Source organism: Aethalodelphis obliquidens, unplaced genomic scaffold, assembly GCF_003676395.1.
Source record: "Aethalodelphis obliquidens isolate GAN/ISIS:26980383/991018 unplaced genomic scaffold, ASM367639v1 scaffold19, whole genome shotgun sequence".
Taxonomy (NCBI): Eukaryota; Metazoa; Chordata; class Mammalia; order Artiodactyla; family Delphinidae; genus Aethalodelphis; species Aethalodelphis obliquidens.
In genome coordinates this window covers 25429378-25453226 of record NW_020837963.1, presented here as the reverse complement: position 1 = coordinate 25453226, position 23849 = coordinate 25429378, and the positions used below count along the sequence as shown (strand labels likewise).

At 51.9% G+C, this 23849-nt stretch overlaps 1 protein-coding gene across 1 annotated transcript; it reads left to right on the top strand.

Moving 5' to 3' along the window:
* The first annotated feature begins 6448 nt into the window (after positions 1-6448).
* Positions 6449-23436, top strand: DIPK1C (divergent protein kinase domain 1C). The gene is made up of 4 exons (XM_027118398.1): positions 6449-6634; positions 15378-16052; positions 18784-18948; positions 23233-23436. The coding sequence occupies exons 1-4, from the start codon at positions 6449-6451 to the stop codon at positions 23431-23433; spliced, it is 1227 nt and encodes a 408-aa protein (XP_026974199.1). The 3' UTR covers positions 23434-23436.
* The last annotated feature ends 413 nt before the right edge of the window (positions 23437-23849 follow it).

Sequence of the window (23849 nt, the reverse complement as noted above, 5' to 3'; positions counted from 1 at the left end):
CCTCAGAAACATGAAATTGAGCGAAAGAAGCCGGAAGCAAAAGACACCTGTTGTGCGATTCTATTTAGATGACGCGTCCAGAGAGAAGCAATCCTACAGAGACAGATCAGTGGCTGCCCGGGGCTGGGGGCGGGAACAGGCAGCAAATGCAAATGGGTGCCCGAGACAGATCTTTCTGGGGTGACAGCAATGTTCCCAAACCGGATGGTGTGAGTGGTTGCACAGCCCCTGTAAATTTACTGAAAATCACTGAACTGTATGTACACCTAAAACGGAGGAAATTTCAGGTATGTAAAACGTGCCTCAATAAATTTGTGAAAAAATAATGACGACGGCTACAGCCCAGCAATCTGAAAACCTAAGGTGTGGAGGGTCTCTGATCTAGGAGGCTACCTGCCCTCAGGAAGGAGGAAATTGTGTCCCCTCATCTTCCAGGCAGGAGTTGGGAAGGGCAGGAGCCGTTCCTGAGTTTCGGGCAGATGGTGAGAGGCTTTCTCTGGCTCCTGGTAGATGACAAGGATGAAAGAGAAAAGAACCTCTATCATCCCGTGGCCTGGCCCACAGCCCCTCCCCCCCGGGGCTCCCACTCCAGTCCTGGCGGGATCCCCGTGTGCGCGTGCAGCGCAAGGCCTAGCAGGTGGTCCTGGGTCCAGCAGAGGTTTGGCAACATCAGCCCCAGACCTGTCCTTTGACAGGGTCCCTCAGAGGGCCTGGGGGGTCAGGAAGGAACAGAGAGGAGCAGAGATGCAGCAGATCCTTCTGCAGAGAATTCCACTCTGTAGAGCATCTGCTCCCAGCAAAGGAGGACTGAGACCCTGTGTCATTCATCTTGATATCTTTAACACTAGAGTAGCGGCACTTACAGAGTGAATGAATGAATGAATGAATGAACTCCCACCACGGTAAGCATTATTACAGGAAAAGGAACAAGGCTGAGAGGTCACAGAAGACGAACTAGCCCTTACAAAGTGGTTCAGGATGGCCAAGGGCTGCACCTCTCAGACGTCCAGCATCACAGCAGCTCTTGAGACTAGAAGCTACTGATCCCAGAGCCCTGATGTCTGCTTCTCTTCCTGTAATTCATCTCCTTAAATAAAAACGCTTTTTCATTACACAAATAAGGCCTGCCTGTCTTACTTAAAATTAGAAAATTAACAGAAGAAAAGAAAAATCACTTGTCCTTCCTCCAGCTAGAGATAACATACATCGTGATGTCTCTTTCCAAGACTTTTTATGTCTATAAATATGTATATGGTATGCTTTTAAAAACTAAGATGCAACATAATGTTTTGACACCTGCCTTTTCACTCCATGACGTATCATGAATGTCTACTGACCAAGACTCTGTCCATTGTAAATGTCAGAAACCCAGCCCAAATTGGCTTCAGCCACAAAGGGAATCTATCCACTGGGTAACTGAAAAGTCAGGCGCTCACACGAAGTCCTGAGGAATTCTGCAACCCATGCCCTCCTTCCTCGAGGCTGGCCTCATCCTCCAGCAGATCCTCGTGCGATGGCCCTCTAGCCCCCGCATCCTCAGAGCCCGGCACTGGCATCCTCAGGGGGAAGAAGCCTCCTCTTTCCCTACGGTTCCAACAACGCTGAGAAGTGAGTCCCTTCCATCCCGCTGGCCTGCTGGGAGCCCCGGACCAGCCCTGCGGTTGGGAGCTTGTGTCTCTGTTCTCCTCAGTGGGCTTTCTCACAAGCCCTCACCGCCGCTGCATTTCGGAACAAACCACAGGACTGAGCGTGAGAGGAGTGATTCCCTAAGAAGACGTGGGGTGTGCACTGAGAAGGGAAGGTGCAGGGCCAGGAAAAAGGACCATTTCTCCAGTAACACCTTTCCTATCAACACAGGCTTCATGTCCAACCTCTGGTGACAGTACACATGGCTCCACCGGTGGATGACCACCGTTTATCAACCCACCACCTAGGACACACGCTGAGGTAACTTCCAGCTGTTGCTGTTAGCAACCATGCGGGAAAGGAAATCCTAACACAACATCTGTGCCCGCATCCTTCACCTCTTCTTAATTCTCCCGAATCACGGTGAAACAGTTACTGATCTTTATGAACTAGATGATTTGGGGAGTCTGGGCAAAAGTGCGGGAGAAGCCCCACTTTTCTGCCAACTGTTCTAAGCTCTTCTCTCCTCAGCTCTTGGAACCCAGGCTTCTGGTTATAAAGGGCTCCCAGAGAGACCGACACCCAGATCTCCCATCCCCACCCCGAGGCTGGTCCCAGACAACGAAGTAACTTCTTCCTTTCCAAACAAAACTCTCACTTTAAAACAGGCGGGTCTCGCTTCGGAGGAAAGCAAGGTAAGCATCTGGAAAAAGTAAAACCCCAACCACGGAGCAGCTGAACTTGCTGAAGTGTGGGATGAGTTTGAGGGAGATGTTCTTGAGTGGGGAGGCAAGTTTGTCTGGCTCTCATTTTCTTCAGGCTTATCCTCCCTCACCCCGCAACCCCGCAGGTGATCGGAAACTCGCCCCCTTCCGAAAGGTGGCCTCCCCTTTCCTGCACTTTGACCCTTGTGCAAATGTGGTTGCCACTGCTGGGAGAGGGCCACAGAGACCATGGCAAAGCTGGGCATGAGCTAGAATCCTATTCCAACTGTAATTTTGCAAATGACTGGTAAAGCTGATAAATGTTTGAAACTTTCTTGGCCTGAGGCAGGATACGTCAATAAATGATTGTGAGGTGCATAGAACACTTCACCCCCTCACTTCTAAGGTGGGCAATTCTGACATGGAAACAGGCATTAGAATATAACACCTAGAAGAAGGTGAGTCAGCCTCTAACCCTGTCACTCCCACTAACAGATGATAGTAAAAAAAAAAAAAAGGCCATTACCCTTTTCTATGAAATATTAGATAACAACATTCACTCAATCCACCCTACCAGGTTGCTAGGCCAATTGTATGAGCTAATGTCTGGGAATATACCAAGTACTATACAAACACAGAGATATTTGTTGTTGTCAAAGTCCTTTCAGGAAGAAAAATACTTTTATGAGCTCATAGAAATGTAGTAGAATTGAGCACTAATAAACCTATTTGTCTAATATAATCAGAGGCAAAACTATAGAATTTTACCTTTTCTTCCAAGAAAGGCCTATAATCAAAATATTCATATCCTGTTCTCAGTGACAAGTTCAACTGCCAATAGATGAGTTCAGAATCCAAAGCGTACGTTCAAACGTATTCCTAACCCTGTGACGTGTCTGGATTGCTCCATTTAGCCTCAGGAAATCAGAGAGAAATATTTATGTGTTAAAAGCACTTTCTCAAGAAAAATTCCAGGGTGCTCGAAGTTTTCTGACCTTTCAGAGGAAAAGCTAGGATACATATTCCACTCATTTCTTTAGCAGGTCTTTAAGGACCTCCTTTGATTCAGGTACCAGATTAGGTGCTGGGAGACGCAGTCCTTACCCTCAAGTAGCCTCTGGTCTGATGGAAGAAGTAAGTGAACAAATACAGTTTAGTCTAAGTGCTTAGTTAAAGCAGACGCACCCTGGTTAGTACACTCCCTCTGCTTGGCTGTGGTGGTGCCTGAGTGTGGGCACAGGGCCCTGGACCCCCGGGCCCCTATCACCGGCTCAGAGGACTTTTTGCCTCGTGTGGTTATAAAGAGACACGTCTCCATCTCCTTCAAGACAGAGGAAAACCACCTTGTGAATATCTGTGTGACCAGAGTATGATTGGCAGGGTCACTGCACTCAAGCCATTTCTAGTGTTATGACTTCAGTTTTCACAGTCTGGGTAAGGGAGTGGGGAAAAGTGGTTCTTGGATTTCATACAGTTTTTTGAAGGAGTCAAAGACTCTTCAGATCAACTCCATGTGAAGCCTGCACTGAGCCAAGCCGCTCCCCCAGCTCTGCCTGTCCCCTCATCCTGACCTGCAGGCTCCCTGCCGGGCCCCGCCAAGGCTGCCTGGGAATTACAGCTGGTGCTACCAGCACGCTGGTTCCTGGGAGATGAGACCAGACTCTTTTTACCTTGCTTGTTAAGCCAGAGCTTCACGTTTTATTGCTAATGTAATTATTTGTTTAGTTGTTTGCTGCTCTAGGGGAATATCTAGTACCCAGGGTACAGCTGGCCTGTAAGGCACTGTCATGTGAATCCCCAAAAAAGCCCCCTTTGCACAGGTCATTTAAAAAGGCATCCCCTCTAGTCGGATGGGGCGCCCAGGAAAAGGGCCTGGTGGCGTGGGCTCTGGTGGACTTCAGCCCCATCCACCCCTCCGCGGCTTTGTGCAGCGTACAAACCGCACTAGAGGGTGGCAGCCGGTGTAAGTTCTGCATTCTAAGCATTTTGTTTTGGCTCTAGAGAGTACGATACCTTCTGTTTTAAAACGATGCTCATGTATGTCAACTATATTTCAATTTAAAATATGCTGAATGCTTAAAGGATCTCTTTACTATGGGATTATCATTTTCTTTGCTATACTTTTCTTTATAAAAATGCCAAAAGAAGTATTATTAATAATGTATTTTTAAAACTTATGAAAGTAGAACTTACCTTGCAAATCCTAATATCAATTTTGCTTTCATGTTCTGCTTTTCCCCTGTGGTTTGCACACCTAGGTTTTAAAGGAGAAGTGTTAACACTTTTGTATTTTATTTTTCTTCCTATTCCTGCCCCCTCCCAATAAAATTCTTGGGACAGGGAATCAGCTTTACACCATCAAGCCAAGATTTTTTTTTTTTTTGCGGTACGCGGGCCTCTCACTGCTGTGGCCTCTCCCATTGCGGAGCACAGGCTCCGGATGCGCAGGCCCAGCAGCCATGGCTCACGGGCCCAGCCGCTCTGCGGCATGTGGGATCTTCCCGGACCGGGGCACGAACCCGTGTCCCCTGCATCAGCAGGCGGACTCTCAACCACTGCGCCACCAGGGAAGCCCCAAGCCAAGATTTTAAAGCAGCGTCCTAGGATGCCTCCTTTACTCCACAACTGCAATATTTTAAAAGAAGAGACCAAGTTTTCATAGAGCCAGCCTAGGGAAATATTCCCACGTGGTTCTTCTGGTGGGGTGTGCCCTGTGTGGGGGGGGGCTGGTAGGGTGGAGGTGGGAGAAACGGTCACACAGAAGGAACTCGAACAGGCACTACTGTTACCAGCCAAGTGATCCCCAAATCCCAAGTGTCTGTTACATTAGGGAATAGCTGCGGTGTACCCAAAGTGTTCCTGAGGGCTGAGCCTTTGTTAATTGGATGCTTCATAATTCCTGGAGAACTTCACCAGTGGGCCACGAAACTGAAAGCTAAACCGGCAAGTTGCAGAACAGACGAGGCTAAGAAGCCAGTTCCTCAGGGGCGATGACGGGCTGCTCCGTCAGGGTGAGAGGAGCTCCTGTTAGCCCCTCACTGCGGGTGGAGGGTGGGAATATGTGAAATTTAGGTGCAGGGCGGTCAGGCGGGGCCTGACCTCCCGGGACGGGCTGGCTGTACAACAGGCCTTGAATAAGCTTTTGTTGAGTGAATGCAGGAGCGGGGGCAGCATTCAGAGGCCTTGGCTGTGACAGTTCCCCCGCCCTGGCTCTCCGTTTAGGGGAGAAACGCTTTTAGGGAGCGGAGGGCAGCTGGGGTGGGGTCAGGGAGGGCTGGAAAGAACCAGGGGCAGCTCTGAAGGCCGGGGCTCCTGCCTACCTCATACGACGACTGCGACGGAACGTGGAAGCCTGCTCCCCAGAGGACGTTGCAGATACACAGAAACACAGGTTTAGATGCATTCAGTGAACGACTCCTCCTCGCCAGGGGGAAGGGAAACGTTTAAAGAGTGCGGCGCTTTTTCACCCCTGGCAAGGACACCCTGGAGTTTTTGGCAGTCTGGGAGACGGCGGTGGGATTCAGGAGCTGCCTGGGAAGGGCGGGCGGGGGCCGCCACGACATTCCCAGACTGTCTCGGACCCCCGACTCAGGATCTCACCCCGGGAAGCGCTCGGAGGAGACCCAAGTGGGGGGATGGGGGGGTCAGGGCTGCAGCCGAGGGCGCCCAGGGGTCCGAGGGGCGGGGGTCTGTAAAAGAGAGCAGCCGCCCGGAGAAGGGGCGAGAGCTTGTCTTCAGGGGAGCCAGGAGTCTAAGCCGGGGCGAGCCTGACTCTACGCAGAGTCGGTACCAGGAAGGAGCTGGTCTTCTTGGGGAAAAGGTGCAAAAAAAAGTGCAAACGGTGGCGGGGTGCGGCGGGCGGAGCAGGGCGTCCCGCGCGCGGACACCCACTGAACCCCGGCTGCTCGGGCGGGCGCGGGTTGTTGCCGCGGGACACCCCCCTCATCCCCGCCCCCTAGGACGGGCCGGGCGCCCGCGCTGCCTCTCCCCCGCGCCCCCTCCCCTCCGCCCGCTCTGCCTCTCCCCCGCGCCCCTCCCCCGCCGGGCAGCCGAGCCCAGACGCGAGCGCGGGGCGCAGGGCGCGGGGCGCTGGGCGCTGGGCGCGGGGCGGGCGGGCCATGGCGCGGGCGCGAGCGGCAGGCTCGCGGGGCCGGCCCGGGTGGTGCGGGCGGGGCGCGCTGCTGGTCTGCGTCGCGTGGACCGCGGGTTGGGTGCTGGCGGCCGCGCTGCTGCTCCGCGCGCACCCGGGCGTCCTCTCCGAGCGCTGCACCGACGAGAAGAGCCGGCGCATCCTGGCCGCGCTGGTAGGTGTCGCCGCCGCCGCACTGCCCCGCGCCGCGCGCCCCGGGGGCAGGGCTGGGACACCCTCCGCGGGCCCCGGGAGCCGGGGACTTGGGCACGGCCGTGGACCGAGGGGAGGGGACCCGGACACGGTGCGTGGGATGCGGTCTCCATCCCGGGAGTCCTCTGTGCGCGGGCGGGGATGTCTCCCCCCGTTTCGCCCAAATTGGTCCTTTGTCCCAAGAGAGTCTTCCTGCCCGACTGCTCTCCCGCCGCCCCCAGCCCGCGCTCCTAAAGCAAGTGTTCGGGTCTGTTCCCAGTCTCCCGACTCGGACAGCGGGGCTCGGGGCGCGGGCCGCTGAGGGCTCGGGTCGGGGAGCCCACGCCCCTGCCCCTGGACTCGCCGTTCGGTCGCTCAGCCGCTGTTCGGCGAGTCCAGCCTGGGCTGCACCTCGCCGAGCCCCATGCAGACGGCTCGTAGGGCCCGGCCCCCGCCTCGCTGCGCCCCAGAGCCGCTGCTCTCCCCGGCGCGGTCTGCGGGACCCAAGACAGAGCGCGTTCAGGCGAGCGGAGCGCGAGGGAGGCGGTCGGACCCTGGGGTCCGAGCGGGGTCTCCGGACAGGGGAGGGCCTGGGGGCTCCATAGCTGAGCCTGGCAATTAGGGAGAGAAAGAAACACCTGGGCTTGCAGGCTGCTGCTGCGCGCTCTGGGCCCCAGAGGCGCATTAGTTGATTCCGAACGCCGGCTGCTCTTTGGTCTCTCTGTTTGGTTCGGAAGATGAGGCGCATTAGGAGACTTGGATAAAGGCAGGAATCCCTAAAAGGAAGGCCAAGGTGAAGGTAACGGCAACTATTGTTACATTGATTGAGTGATTACTCACTTCCTAAAATACTGACCATCTCAGTATTTGGTGTGAAAAATGATCTATTTTCTAAGAGATCTTCAAGAAACTCATGGGAAGTTTTCAGTCCAATTGCTTACATCTGGGTGAGCCTTCTGAGATTGTAGGTTTTCAAAACGTGGTAGCATAAAGGCTTTCAAGTAAATGATTTTTTTAAAAAGTGAGCTTGGAAAAACTAAAGGAATGAGGTGAAATGGACAAGCTAGACCAAATCATTTTCCCTAATTGAGTCTGACGTGTCCTCATGAATTGATCATAACGTTGGTGAGATACTCATCGATTCCCTCCATCCTATCTATCAATAATCTATCCATTTATCTGTTCATTGTTACACTGACGTTCTATCAAGTTTTCTTTAAGTTACAAGAGCTCATTGATTTTCCTCAATAACTCCTCTAAAAATTCCTTTCACTGATAAAGATTTTTTTCCCTCTGTTTTGGGGAGACTGATTGACTAATTATAGTATAAAATGAATAGCTTGGCCAGGATGACTACCCATGTACCAAAAATAATATAATAGTCTTTTAGATTAAAATAAAAAACAAACACTGTTTTTTCATTTCTTTACCGTTGGTTAAGTGAGAGAAAGCCTAATGGAAATTAAATAGCCTAGTATAACTTAAGTCATTGCTCATCATAACTTTCCCAGCATTCCAGCTCATAAATTAAAACCAATTCTGTTTGGAGGCTGAACCCACATATCTCCTGTGGCAGCCAATCTTTTCTGTTGCCAAAAGAACAATCTGAAATACCATGTCTGTCTGTCTGCCTGAGGTTCACCTGACCCGTTCTCGATGACCTGCTTTTGGGGGGAGCGTCATTTGGAGGCCCCCTTTGAGGCCGCCATTTCTCACGCTCTGCTCAGGACCTGACTTTCCCTTTCTACCCTCTCCATTCTGGATTTGCTGGCGGGAACCCCACCCAGCACCGTGGCTCCCTTTCACCCAGGACACTGTGAACTAGACTGAGGTTTGAATAGGACCCCAGTCTCCGCATCCTAGACTCTGCCGGGCCCTGGCGGCCACGCAGAGGCTGGCATTGTGGCACTGTGGCCTCCCAGGACTGAATCGAGCCTCTGTCTCTCAGCTCCGCCGGTCCTTTCAATTCATTCTCCCTGGCTTTTATCCTTAATAATAAAACTGGCTGTTATTTTTCTGACTGGCCTCCAGACTCTCATTAGCTTTCACTCTGAATCCCAGAGCACCAAAGGAACAGCCGCAGCTGAGCCAGAGGGAACCCCTTTCCCTTGGGCAAAGTCAAGGGAGCTGTGAACCTCTGAGCACGTTCCCGGGCCCTCACGCCAGGCAGGTGGAGAACCTGAGGATGAAGCTGAGGGGCTGGTTAGGAGCGGGGAGTCATGGGCGCTGGGGCCCCCCCGAGCCTCACCCCACCTCTGGAGGGGGCCCCGCACACTCCAGTCTCAAGAGAGAGTGTTGGAAGAGCCAACTGGATTGGTTCCAGAGTCGAGCCCAGGTCTTCCAGCTTCAGAATTTTCTGGGCAGACGGCAGCCCCCCTTTTTCCTGCGGCTTTTCAGCTCATTCCGTAATCAAGACATCTCTGTGAGGTTTCCAGAGCCCCACTTTCCCAGGGAACCGTGTCAGCAGGCTGTGCCAGGCTGACTAGCGTTGGGTCTGACCGTTCACAGGCCCTGCTTCCGGTTCTGCAGGCAGAGCGCCTCCCAGGGCGGCGGGGACGTATGCTGCGGGTGCCCGCTGAGGCTCACTCGGGGCAGGCTCTGTGCTAAGTAGTTTTACACGTATTAATTCATTTAATCTCAGCCTCTGCGGGGTACGTACTTTTACTCCTCCCATTTCACAGATGGCGAAACTGAGCCCCAGAGAGGTGAAGTAACTTGTCCCGATTCACACAGTTACTGTGTCGTGGAGCCAGGATGTGCCTCTGATAGTAGAGACCCCGTGACAGAACTGGCTCCTCCAATACTGAAAACCATAAGTAACTAACAACTGGGCATACTTAACCCTTCTATAGCACATCACTTTCAAAGCATCTCAAAAAGATTCCCACAGACTCTCTGTTATTCAGAAGGTTTAAGTCCCTTCCGGCTGGTTAGGTCTTGATGTGACTTAACTTGGTTGCCTACATCTGGGATTTCTTTTTAACAGGGCAGGCTTATCTTTCTTTGCTCTGATAGAAACCCAAGGTCCCAGTGGGACTACAGCATCCAGGGCACATACCCAGAGAGATTTTATAGCAGGGAATGAGTGCTTTGGCCACGTATGTGATGTCTATCTTCTAAGCTGTCCAGGGGTCGAGGAGGCTTGCAGAGTGGCCTGGCTAATTGCTCTGAGGTTCTGCAACGCACAGCGTGACTGCTCCATGAAGGAATTCCACCGTGAGATATAAGGGCTGCTAACCGCATAGGAACTTAATTCTCCTTAAAAACAAAAACAAACACACAAAAGAAAACCCAGCCCTTGGGCATGACCTCTGAGACCCTGTCACCGGTTTCCCAGACTAGAGAGGACAGGTTTTGTTTTTGCCTGAGAACCGAGATACAAGCCAGAGAGGGAGCTTCTAAGTAACCACCACTGAGAACACTTTCTGCAAGAACTGGGGCTGCTGGGAGTGTGCGTTTGCACACAACCTATAAGAAATATGAATTCGCTGTGAGTTTCATTAATTTTTTAAAAATGCCAGTTAACTATAATGAGACTTTATTAACTTGGTTTTTTTCCCAGCTTATCTTAAAATCTGATACCTGTGGATTTTGTATGCACACACATTTGGGTACAGAAATGTACCTGTTCAAGATGGCAGTCAGGGCCTCCTCATATCCAGAGGAAAGTGATTTTTTTTAAAATGGAGTTAAAAGTACATTACTTCTATTGAGTTTAAAAAAATTAGCTACCTCAATAGGACATGCTGCTAATAAGATAATTTCACTCTTGTCTCTAACACGATGACACTGCTTAACTAGCTTGTAAACTTGTAATCTGTAAATTTACTGGTTTTTAAAAGCCGAGCTAAGTCTTTCTCTGAGTTTAGCAAGCACAGGCATGCAAAAAGATCCTACAGAACTCACTGGAACTCTGGTAACCAGAAGAGCCACAGTGGATGAATTTTACATTCTGTATCAGAAGAGCAGGGACTGATGTGCCAAAAAGGCTTCATCACAAAGGGTGACGACAAAGAGCAGCTCTGCACTAACTACCCCTGCGATCTCCCGTGACAAACGAGGTAGCCGGGGCACGGAAAGTTAGGTCAGAAACCTAGGACAACACCTCCAGTAGCTGGTGGCCCGGCAGGGCTCTGGGCGCCCAGCGCCACTGCCCACCCTTCCTGATCGGCAGCTTCCCTGCAAGCTGCCAGCCATCTGGAGGTATGCCTATACCTCAACATGCTGACCTTCAGAAAAAAACAGCCAAAGGTAACGTTCCCCTCCAAAATCAGCAGACTATATGCCAAATGTCCTTGCAACCCGTTTGGAACTGCCTTCTAAATTTGCAGGGGCAAATCTCGTATGGGTTCAATTTGAATTCGACTTCATCGACGCGGTACAGTTTCGTAGAAAACACCATGCTGTGGGGAGCCAGCGGGGGCCGGGGATGGTACGGAGGCTCACGGGGATTATTTAATGGAACCTGGGGCCGAGGAGACAAGAATTCCCACTGGCAGGTGGGGCGGCCTCCCAGGGAAGGTGGGTCCGACCCTTGCAGGGGGCAGCATTCTGTCAGGTGGAGACAGAGCAAGTGGCGTTTCTGGCAGGACGCCCAGTCCCTGACGCACGGCACTTGCTCTAACCCTGCCCGTGCTCCCCTGAACTGTCCGGTTCTCTGAACACTCGAGCGACTGCCCATCTGTGGGTTCCTCGGCAGGTCATTCCCTGCTCTCTCCCTCCTGGTCCGCTAGGCAGACTCGCAATTCATCTTTCAAAACTGAGCTCGAGTGTATCTCTCCAGAAAGAAGCCTCCCCAGCCCCCTGCCTTCTAATGACCAGGGCTGGAGGGAACTAGAATTCAGAGACCACCAGGTCCTCCGCACCCATGACCTTGGTTGACCTTTACAGGTCTCCCACGACACAGTGTCATCATCCCATGTTACAGCCTTGGAAACAAGCCACAGGCCAGCAAGAGGCTGAGCCCAGAGGCAAACCCAGCTGGCCCCAAAGCCAAGCCTGGCCATGTGCCTTTCTTGCTTACACTCCACTGTCACTTGAGGAGTCTGAAAGGCAGCCACCTCGTTCTGTGATGCCTGAGCCTGAGCCCGGCACCTGTAGCCGGATCGTGGCTCAGCTCACACACAGCACTGTTAGCTGGAAGGTGGCTGGGTGCGCCCGAGGCAGCTTGCCCATGGCCACTCCCCACCCCCGGGGTGTGGAGCGGGCTTCTGGGCCCACAGGTGTCTCTCATGGCCAGTGACAATTTCGGCCGCAGTTCTAGATGAGGAGAGTGAAGGCCCTGGGCAGTCACAGCTGACACCCTCGGCACTCCCCGCTCTCCGGCAGTGGCCCAGCCAGGGCCCACACCCCTATCTCGCCCTCCCCATGCCTCTCCCCTCGGCCCAGCACAGCAGGATTCTGAAGCTCGCAGCTCAGGATCCATCTCCTCCTACCAAACTCGATTGTATCATCTGCTTTTCTTTCTTTTCCAGTTCTGTTCTGTCCTTCATACAAAAACACCTTTGATTAAACTACAAATTTGATGACACTCTAAAAAGGATTATGGAATTGAATTAAACCATTTTGGATATACTCAAAGGGCTTAGGGGCTTCATAAGGCAATCAAGAAATAAATGTTGGGCTTCCCTGGTGGCGCAGTGGTTAAGAATCCGCCTGCCAGTGCAGGGGACACGGGTTCGAGCCCTGGTCCGGGAAGATCCCACATGCTGCGGAGCAACTAAGCCCGTGCGCCACAACTACTGAGCCTGCGCTCTAAAGCCCGCGAGCCACAGCTACTGAGCCCGCGCGGCCACAGCCAGTGCTGCAACAAGAGAAGCCACCGCAATGAGAAGCCCGCGCACTGCCACGAGGAGTAGCCACCATTCGCCGCAACTAGAGAAAGCCCACGTGCAGCAACAAAGACCCAACACAGCCAAAAATAAATTTATAAAAAAAAAGAAAAAGAAATGTTGCCTTTTCTTGTCAGGCTTGTTACAGAGATGTGAAACTCTGTAAATACCAGATAAAATAGAACAGAGCTGCAGCAGGTAAAATGAACAGCCCACATTACTTCCGTCACTCACACCTTTTTTACTCTTGGGAGTCTCAATCATTTAAACCTTGCATTCCCACCTTACCTCTAAGATTACCCTGAAAGGTCTCAGAGGAACCAGAATCAGCTGATGCTTTCTTCCGAGGCACCGTGATATGGAAGCAATTCCAAGCAGAGAGAGTCACTCAGAGGGTCCTGATCCTTTGATGCTCCTCTTATGACCCCACGCCTTGGAAAGAGGTACCGGGATGAAAAGTAAAAGGATGGCATTTGACCAAACTGGTGTTCAGTTAAATTGCAAGATGTACACAGCATCAAGTGTATTTAAAACAGTTTCATGGGTGTTTATTAATACAGCTGCATTATGGTTGTCTATTTTCCAAAGACAAAAAGCGAGCCCCAGGCAAACAGGGTGCACTCCCAGACTCCAGGATCGGGACCATCACGTGCATCTTTGGGTTTGGCAAGCGTGACATCCCCACCGCCCAACACGGTGCGGCGCCGAGATCTAACGCGGCAAAGGAGAAGCAGCTTGTGGGAGCCCCTCAGCAGGAAGCTGGGGGGGTCAGGTCTGATGGCTTGTCTTGGTCCTTTGGGGCTGTTGTCCAGTAACTGCCTGAAACGGTCCCTGAAATCCAGATACTTGTTTTAAGAACAGGGAGTATATCTTTTTTTTTTTTTTTTTTTTTTTTTGCGGTACACCGGCCTCTCACTGTTGTGGCCTCTCCTGTTGCGGAGCACAGGCTTCGGACGCGCAGGCTCAGCGGCCATGGCTCACGGGCCCAGCCGCTCCACGGCATGTGGGATCTTCCCGGACCGGGGCACGAACCCGTGTCCCCTGCATCGGCAGGTGGACTCTCAACCACTGCGCCACCAGGGAAGCCCAGTATATCTTTTTAATGAGCGTTTTGGTTATATGCTTTCAACAAGCCACTGAGAGTATTTATAAAGATCCACCATCCCTTATCCAGTGCTCTGCGGCCAGGCCTGTGTTAGAATTCACACTGTTTTGGGTGTTATATAATATGCAGCATATATATACCTTCTATTTTGCATATGAGGCAGCACCCGTAATCAGACAAATCCAGCTGATGAATAACTCTGCAACGAAGTATATGCAAAGTCACAGGTCAAATACACTCAGACCATAAATAGGCTCTCATCTTTTCAGTCGGATGTGACACTCCATGAGGGCGAACGAGTCATGGAAAAACTTGTAGTTTTCAGAGCTTTTTGGATTTGGGGATTATTCACATATCCAAGCATTGGAGGTGTATTTTCTGACTTGAAGGAGCTGTACATAACCTCCTTGGAGTTACTAAAGCCGAGCAGCACAGAACCACCAGAGAGTCTGGCCAGCGTATAATTACATACCTGACCTGCCTCTGCCCACGTGGGAGGAAGATGCGTCTGGGGGGAAACAGGTGGAGTCAGGAAATAGGCTCAACCCCTAATAAACGTGGGTCCAGAGGTTTAGGTTTCCTGAAAGAGATAAAAAAGAAAGAGAACAGAATAATAATCCTCCCTTTCAATCGGTTTCACACTGGCATCTCCTGCTCCCCCTCTAGCAGGTCTGAAGGGCAGGGCCTGGCTGGACTGTATTCTTAGCACGGATGCTTGCAGTGTCGTGGTGGGGTCACCAGGTCCCCCGTGTGGCAGGAGGGCCTAAGAGCCTGACGTTTAGGAGAAGTTCCCCATTTCAGGGTCCCTGAGTGCCTTCCTCGCCACCCCCAGGAACCAAACACCCCCCGCTTCTGGGATTTACCCTGCAGGGCTCCTCTTCTGCAGGCGCCCAGTGCCTGCCCTGCCAGCCACGAGGCCTCTCCTGCCTCCTGTTTCCTGCAGTGGGCTCTCCAGACCCCGCAGTCCCCCAGAGCCTGCTGGCCTTATAGCCATACCACTTCCCGGCGACCACATGGGTGCAAGGAGAGGTTCTAGAGGAAGGACCATTCCTGGGGTCGCCAGGGACCCACCTCCCGAGGTCTGGCTGACCTGTACTTGACCGGGGGTTGAAAGCTCTCTGGGTGACCCTGACGTGAGGCCAAGAGTTGGGAACCACGGGCCTGGCCCAGCCCTTTCGCTGACAGTCAAGGAAACTGAACGCAGCTGCCAAAGGCCTTTGCCAGCATCACCCACCTCAGCTGGAAGTGGGGGAGGGCAGAGACCTGCTTCCTAAGACCTGGGCCTGGGCCTGATGGAGAACAAACTTGAGGCACTCTTTCAAGTCTTTTTTTTTTTTTTAACTTAAATGTATTTATTTATTTTGGCTGCGTTGGGTCTTCACTGCTGCACATGGGCTTTCTCTAGTTGCAGCAAGCGGGCTCAGTAGTTGTGGCACACAGGCTTCAGTAGTTGTGGCTCACGGGCTTCAGTAGTTGTGGCTCGCGGACTCTAGAGTGCAGGCTTGGTAGTTGTGGCGCACGGGCTTAGTTGCTCCGCGGCATGTGGGATCTTCCCGGACCAGGGCTCGAACCCGTGTCCCCTGCGTTGGCAGGCGGACGCTTAAGCACTGCGCCAGCAGGGAAGCTCTCAAACCTTTGACTTCATAATTCCTCTCTGACCCGAGTAGCCTCGTGGTTCACTCTGGTGAAGATGGTCTGCACAGCTGTTAGGAGCGTGCTGGGTGCGGGGACCAGCCTTGTGTCTATTCGCTGCCCCTCCGCGGTGTAACCGACTGTCCCCTTCCTTCCAGTGCCAGGACTACCGGGGCGGCGCGCTCGGCGGAGACCTGTGCGAGGACCTGTGCGTGGCAGGGCAGCTACGGTACCGGCGCTGCCTGTACTACGAGCGGGGCAAGAAGGTGCTGCAGGCTGACTGGCGCGGCCGGCCTGTGGTCCTCAAGTCCAAGGAGGAAGCCTTCTCCAGCTTCCCGCCGCTCGGCCTCCTGGAAGGCCAGCCCGAGGCCGGCGGCCAGGGCTTCCCGGAGGCAGAGCTCCTCCTGCTGGCGGCCGGGGAGGTCAAGAGCGCGCTGGGCCTGGAGCTGGCCGAGGGCGGCCTGGGGCGGCTGGGCCTGGGGCGGCGGGGGCCCCGGCTGCGGGGTCAGCTGGCCAGCCTGTGGGCGCTGCTGCAGCAGGAGGAGTTCGTCCTGCTCAGCCTGCTGCGGGGCCGCAGCCCGCACGCGCCGCCCGTGCTGGGCTCCTGCGGCCACTTCTACGCCGTGGAGCACCTGGCCGCGGGCAGCCCCCGCCTCCGGGCCCTCTTCCCCCTGGACGGCGCGGCCCGCGGCGGCCGGGCCCAGGCGCGCGCGCTCAGCGGCGTGGCGCTCAGCTTCCTGGACATGGTCCGCCACTTCGAGCACGACTTCTCGCACCGCCTGCACCTCTGCGACGTGAAGCCCGAGAACTTTGCCATCAGGAGCGACTTCACGGTGAGTGGCTGCGGCGTGTGTTTCGCCCGTGGAGGGCAGACTTGGGTCTGGGTGGTCCTAAACGAGGGGGTTTCTGAAATCGGGGGAGACCCTGCAGCGTTATGCAACCTTCTAGCCAGGACAACTCCGACCTGCCAAACCTTCCGAGTGGGAATGAGAGAATTTAAAGAACAGAGGCGCCTGCGCGGTGCCGAACTGGGAGGACGGCCGCTCGCAGCGGGAGGCGTGGTCTGTCGTCCTTAAGGCTGCTCTGTTTTCTCCAAAGCGACTTCGCGTCTTCTTAGGGCTATTTTGAAAGCAAGCAAATTGTGCAGAAAACAGTCTTCAGGAGACAAGGAGCCTCGGAGGATGAGGAGAGAGGACGGCCTTTGGGGGCCTTTGTACAAAGGCTCCGTAGGGGGACACTGTTTTCAAGGTGTCCATGCTCTAGGATGATGGGCAACTTTTTCTAATACTTTCCTCTGGAGACGTTCTAGTTTCCCTTCTGTGGGTGAGACTTCTAGAGGGACAACTGGCGTTTTGGTGCCTCACACAAGGGAGAATCCTGCCCGGGTGGACACGTCAGCCTCTGCAGGCTCTGCAGGCTCTGCAGAAGGCAGGTGCATGTTATGTCCCATTCCAGGCAGTGCAGGCCTACAAAGAAGGGACCGAGGTGGAGAAGCAGCAGCAGGAGGCCCGGGGCTCCGGGGTGGGATGCGGCCCTCTGTGTTTTAAAAGCAAGCCCTCCAGGTGATTCTGATGCACACTCAGTGTGAGAACTAGCGAACCGGCGGACCAGCAGGAGGGTTCCCCCTTTGGTCCGTGTTGCAGAGGGGAAGGAGCGCTGTCCTTCAGGTAACGTGTTAAGAATGGATGACTCGCAGTCATTCACTTTCTCGGGTCCCCCTTGCAGGTCTTGAGAATCTGTCCAGCGGTTGCAAAAGAACTAGGAAAACATCTTTACTTCTTGCTCCCAGACTGTTGCCAGAAAGTGCTCTCTCCTGCTCTAGAGGCACACTTTTCAGTGGAGAACAAAATAATCCTCGTCAATCCGTTCTAGTCTGATGCTAGGACGATGTCTGAAGATGATGCAAGTTAGGTAATTTTGTGCAGGAAGAATTTTAGGATTCTCCTGATGTTATCTAAGAAACCTCAGGCAGGTTTTTCTGTTCATTTTGTTACTGTTCTTATTTTAGGTGCATAGAGTTATGCTTCCAGGAGCTGTAATCCATTCTACAGCACACACTAAAATTAAAAAATAAACCTGGCTCTTCCTGGGAGATGAACAGGGAACAATCAGAGCCAGAAGACAGAAGTAACAGGGAGCTGAAATTCCACCGGGGCCCAGGGGAAGCTGGGGAGATGGCCAGGAACTATCAAAAGAAGTGTCTTGTAGCCCCCCAAATAAATTATGAAAGACAACAGACTCATTAGCACAGCCTCATATATTTCTAGTGTATTAACCAGTATAAATAATGAAATGAGCTATTTCTTTTGTCTGAATAATAAGATAGGAAAAATTGATTAAAATGGTAATTTCTGTTTGCAGAGCCTGGATTAGTAATTCGACAAGGCTGTTAAATAGGGAAAAGTTCCCTGTTCTTTGTTTTCATTATTCTCCACATATTTTGAAATAAAGTATTTTTCCCTCCTCTGTTTTACTGGATACTCCCCAAGAAGCTTTACTGCATTCTGGCATCAATCTTGAAGGAAAAAACAGAAACAACCACCTGGGAATGTGCCTCCTGACTTTGCAGAGAACTGAGATGTAAATGAACACTTTTTTGAGACGCTACCAAAGGGAGAAGGCCGATATTTTGAGGCTGATCTGTGAAGGCTTGTGAAATGCCACAGGCTCCATTAACCTCATCGAGTCTTCTAATAGCTCTTTAATACCTTGAAGCTATACACGGCTTGATTTGGGCAGAGTCCAGGTTTTCTCAGGTTTGAGCTCATCTTTTTTTTTTTTTTAAATTCAGGTGGTGGAGGAACATCTGCATAATTTAGACATTATTCTTTTTCTGGTTTTGAAGTCTATTTGGGTTGACGCTAGGAAGATAGATCTGAAATTCCAGGGGCTCATCACATTTTCACGCTGATAGTGGGACTTAGTTTTTGATGCTGCTGGACCAGGGTCCATATGTATCGACCCTAATTTACGAACTTTGGCTTTGCCACTCCCTGCACTCCCCCAGCTCCCCACAGCTGGAAACCAGTCACCTCAGGTAACAGACAGCATAAATAGACGACCTACGTACTGCCCACCCCACTCTCACCATCACACCCTCCACCTGTCCCTTGAATGTAGTTTTCTTTTGTTGCTTATATTCATAGGGATAGATTACCTGTGTCTCACAGCTTTTGTGTTCCTGAGCCTTGAATGTCAGAAACCAAAGTGACAAAGCAACAGAAGGGGAAACCAATTCATTTTAAAGATATTTCAGAGATTCAACTTTTAAATCTGAGAAAACTTTTAAAGATGGAAAGTGATACTAGTTCCACATGCTAGGCTTTCACTGGTGACCACAAAGGTCCTTTCTGCAGTTAAAGCCTTGCCATGCCATCTATGCCGGTGGCTTGTATGTCCCCAGCACAACCTGGCCCCTCTTCCCTGCTGGTAGATTTCTGTGACCCCTGAAGTCTGTGACACTTGCACCTGCAAAGGGGAACGGGGTGGGGTGATACTGCAGGGCTCCCTCTGAGCTGCGGCCTTGGGGGTCCTCTTGAGAGGCGTGTGCTGTTTCAATTACAGGTGGTGGCTATTGACGTGGACATGGCCTTTTTTGAACCTAAAATGAGGGAAATTCTTGAGCAGAACTGCACGGGAGATGAAGACTGCAATTTCTTTGACTGTTTTTCAAAGTGTGATTTGCGAGTGCACAGGTGTGGAGCCCAGAGAACCAACAGCAACCTGCAGGTGAGCAATGCTGCTGTCCTCTCTGGGTGGGGGGGAACCTGTCCTCTCCGGAGGGGGGGACCCTGTCCTCTCTGCGGGGGGGACCCTGTCCTCTCTCAGGGGGGACCCTGTTCTCTCTGGGTGCCTCTGCCTGCCACACTGTGACATCCCGGTGATGTAGCTGAAGGTCATCACCCTTGCCATGTCACCTGGGCTCGATGTGTCCAGTAAGGGCAGGGATGGTGGGAGACGGGGATCATTTGTTCTTAGTCATCTACCCTGGAGGTTGTCGGCCAAGTGACCCCATGGGGTTAATGGATGGTGCTCCCAGCACAGCCTTTACTGGGTCCCCCAGAGCCATGGGGACTTGGGTAGCCCTTCTCTCTAGGTCTAATTTCTGCATCTACACACACACACACACACACACACCCAGAATGAGCACCCAGAGACTGATTCACCAAGGATAAATCTAGAAAAAGGGCAAAGCAGTCCTGAAAACTGGCCAAACCGGAGAGGGTGGGCGACACCACAGATCCGACAGGCAAGGGGTTAGGCCAGCAGGTGGTTAATAGAAGGAGAAAGTGCATGGGTCCCACATCCAGGAGACCAGTGACAAGTAGGAACCCATCCTGGCTTCCAGCTCTAGGATCCAGGCTAGAGTGAGGGAGACCCAGATGTGGGGCTGGAGAACCCTGCACTGGGAAGACATCTCCCCTCTTCCGGCAGAAGCTGTCTGCTCCCGGCCCTCACTCCAGGCCCTCAGGTGGGTGTGGATGAGCTGGGCTCACAGGTGTTGACCACAACCAGGAAGAGGTCATAGCAGGGAAGCTGGGCGCACCTCCACCACCGCTGATCTGTGCTCTAGCCTCAGCCCTCCTAGTGTTCCATTCTCCTAGCCAGTCCACTCCGCAGTCTCACCTCCACCGCAGTCTGTGTACAATCCTCCAGCCCATAAGGCCAATATAACCCCGGTGCACACCTGGTGATGGGGCCAGAGCCTGAGGCTGAGTCACGCCGGCACAGAGGACTGACCTGGGGAGACCTGGACAGCTGTGTAGTTAACCTGGCGGTCCTGGACCAGGCCGAACAAGGCCCTGACTCGGCAGCCTCTACAACGTAACGTGGACTCACACCCTCTGTGGGTCTGCAGCGCAATCGTTCTTCTCCAGATGTGGGAACAATATGCTTTCACTAGAGCATCAACCACCCTGTGCCCTCAAACCACAAAGTGGAAACACTAACACCTGCCCTCTGCAGCATAACTGGAGACTAGGGTTGTATCCTTAATATATAAACGGCTCTTACAGAGCCGTTAAGCGGGGAGAGGTACACACACACAAAACTGGCAAGAGAAGAACATATGACAGATACACGGGAGCTGAAGTGCAGACAGACAGAGAACCTGGAAAATATTTAATCTTACTATTCAAAGACATGCAAGTTAAAACCCAGCGATAATAATTTTTTACCTTTAACTATTGGGAATAGTTGTTAAAATGCTATTAATTAACAGGCGAGGCTCCAGAGAAATCAAGGTAAGAGTCTGTATTGTTAACGTGATTGTGAAATTCTACATCCCTCTGGAGGGTGCATGACTGTTGGAAATACTCTCTTTAGCTGAGCAATTTCATTTGTGCACCTTTTCTGATTCTTGCCTTTGAATAAAGACCTAGAAACGAAATTTCGCTTCCTTTAAGGATATGAGAAAACATGAAGCATTCATTAAGCGAAAAAATGCAGGTTACAAATCAGTATTTACCCATGATCTCATTTTCGTTAAGTAGTACGTGATTGGGAAAGAAGATATGAAAACGTCAAAAGCAATTACTTACGGATGATAGGATTACAGATAATTTTTACTTTCTTCCTTTTGCCCTATATTTTATAAATTTTCTACGGTGGTATGTATTACTTTTCTAACTTACACTTTTACTCAAAAAAAAAAAAAAATCCCTGCCCTGCATCAGTTGATTGACAGATCAAAGGAATAGTATTTTTAAAAATTGCATAAGTATACCTAATGACATATGGGTATTCAGTATGTTATAAAGGCAGCCTCTCAGGCCAGTGAGAGGGAAGCTGGGTTATACAGTGAGTGGTGCTGGTAAAGTGGGTATTCAGGAACAACAAATGATCACATTAACTTCTGGTCCACTCCTTATATCAAACTAAACTTCAGACGGCTCAAATACTTACACCTAAAAAATGGAATCCTGAATGTTCCAGAAAAAACTGGGAGAATTTAAAGTACTACCCTAGAGTTCGGAAGGCCTTTCTGAGTACAGAACAAAGTTCAGAGGCTATAAGAGGAACAACTGACACATTTAACCATTTTAAAAAAATCCACATGGCAAAAACAAAACAAAGTTACAAAAAATATGAGCAAATTTAAAGGTTAAATGAGAAAATTGGCAAAATATTTGCAACTCCTCTTACAGACGAGGAGCATAGAGGACAGAGACAGCCCTTATCTATCTGAGACTCAGAGCTGCTGAGACTCACGGCATCCCCCAGCATCGTCCTTGGCTCACGGTAACCCCACATCCCAGGGGCAGCATCTAGTGATTGGTCAGTGGGGAGGCGGGAAATGCAAAGCCCAGCCCCCTGGCCTCTATAAGGAAAACTCTGTAGGCCATTCCAGTACCAGAAGTTTTCCTCCTCCCTTAGTTCCATGGAAAGATGGTTCCTGAGAACGACCCTCAATAAATCCCTGCATGCAAACCTCCACCTTACAGTCTGCTCCCCAGGAAACCAATCTAAGCAGGGGGTTAATGTCCTTAATATATAAAGAGCATTTACATATCAATATGAAAAAAGTTAACAATCTGATGGAAATGTGGGCAAAGAACATCACCTTGACCACTCACTGGAAAGGAAGCACAGATACTTTCAACCTGACCGATAAGAAGAGCAATACAAATTAAACCATTTTCATTCATCAGTTAACAAAAAAGAAAGACGACACGTGTTGTTGAGGGCATTCTTGTCATACGCTGCTATGAGAGTGTAACTCGGTACAACTTTTATGGGGTCAATCTGGCAATATCTATCAAAACAAAAAATATGCATACCCCTTGGCCCAGAAATTTCATTTCCAGAAATTTAGTCATATGCAAAATGAAAAAGATATCTGCAAGTTAGGTACTGAAGCACTTTTCATAACAGCAAAAGTTAGTGAACAACCTAAATTTCCACCAATAGGGAACTAGCTAAATAATTTATGATATGCATTTGAGGTACAGCCATTAAAACAAATGGAATATCCTTATAAGGACTGATTTGGAAGGCTCTCCCTTATATTTTGTTAAATGGGAACGGAAGCTACAGAACAGTGTGTGCAATATACTCCCATCCATGTAAAGTAAAAGAAAAAGGAAATGCATGTATATTTATAGACTCTCCAGAAGGACATTCAAGGGAGTGGTTGCCTCTCAGAGCCAGGAGCCGAGTGTCTGGTTATGAGGAGTGGGAATGGAGACTTACAGCCTATCTTTTGGGACATTTTCCATGTTTGCCCCTGAAAATGTATTATCAACTCAAAAGAGAAATAAGATAATTTGTTTTTAAACAGAATCCTCAGTCTTGCAGAGGTTGGGAAACACAAGTCAAAATTATAGAAACAGTAGCTCTATAAAATTGAGGCATTTGTTAACTGAGTCTAATATAAAGTGTGACATAGGAAAATGGAGCAGAATATTAACTATGCAGCGCTCCATCCAACAGGGAAGAAACCATGACGGCTGTAAAACAGACAGTGTGTTTAAATGGAGAATTTAAAGAGATCTTCAGCCTCAGTGAACTTCATACCCAAGGAGAACTAAAGGCTGTGAGATAATGGCTTAATTTTTACTTCTCCTAAAATAAAACTCTCAAAGCCTCCTCAGAAAGAGTCTGCAGCCTTTCCCTTCCAAAATACCTTTTTTTCAGTGAGCCTCAAAGTACTATCACGTTTGCATACCCCTCGTCACCAGCGTGTCCTGGGGCCCTCAGGACAACCCTGCCAGGTGGCGATGACTGTCACTGTGACCAACCTATGGATAAGAAAGCGTGCCCTCAGGGGTGCGGTGATGGCGGGGCTGGCAGGCTTGGGCCTGCCCAGGGCCCACTCCTTATGCAGCAGCTCCCGCCTGTGACTTTCTGCTGCAGTGTCCTCAGTCCTTTCTGAGTGTCACCCGGAGCTTCCCCCTCGGCATTTCCACCACAGCCGGGGTGGCCTTTTCCCCGCTGGGCGGGTTAGGGTCCAGGAAGGGCCCTTCCAGGAGGCCCCCGGGCCTGAGCTGACCGCCCCCTCCCGCCCTCCCCCAGGTCGTCTGCGACAAGATCCTCCGCCACTGGTTCTCCTCGCCCCGCGGCAGCCCCGTCGTCTCGGCCCCGCTGCGGCGGCAGCTGCGGGCGGCGGTGCTCGAGTGCGCGGCCCCGGGGGCCCAGGGCGCGGCGCCCCGCGTGCTCGCGAAGCTGCGGCGCCTCCTCCAGGCCGCGCTGCGGGAGCTGCGAGAGGACGAGTAGCCGCGGCCCCCGCGCGGTGAAGGAGCGCGTCTGCGGCGCGGATAAGGGCCTCGGGGACGCTTACTGTGTGCGGAGGGGGCCGCCCGGCGCTGTTCGTCCCTCAGCCGCCTCCTCCCTCTGCTCTGCTTTGAGGAACCCTCTGGGCCTCGCCCGTCACCCCTTCGAAGTGACACAAGGGAGGGGGTCCCGGCGCCGGGTTCTCGGAAGGAGGCTCCGCTGTGCTGGAGCAAGAGCCCCGCCGGCGCCCTGCAGACGTCACCACGTCACAGAGCGCACCTGCGTGCGCGCACACGCGCATGCGCGAGGGTGAGTGCGCACGTGGCCGTGAAAGTTGCGCAGGTGTGTGGACGTGTGTGCACGCGTGTGTGAGCGGGTGAGGGTGTGGGCCCTGTGCGCCTCCGGGCGGGGAAGGTGCC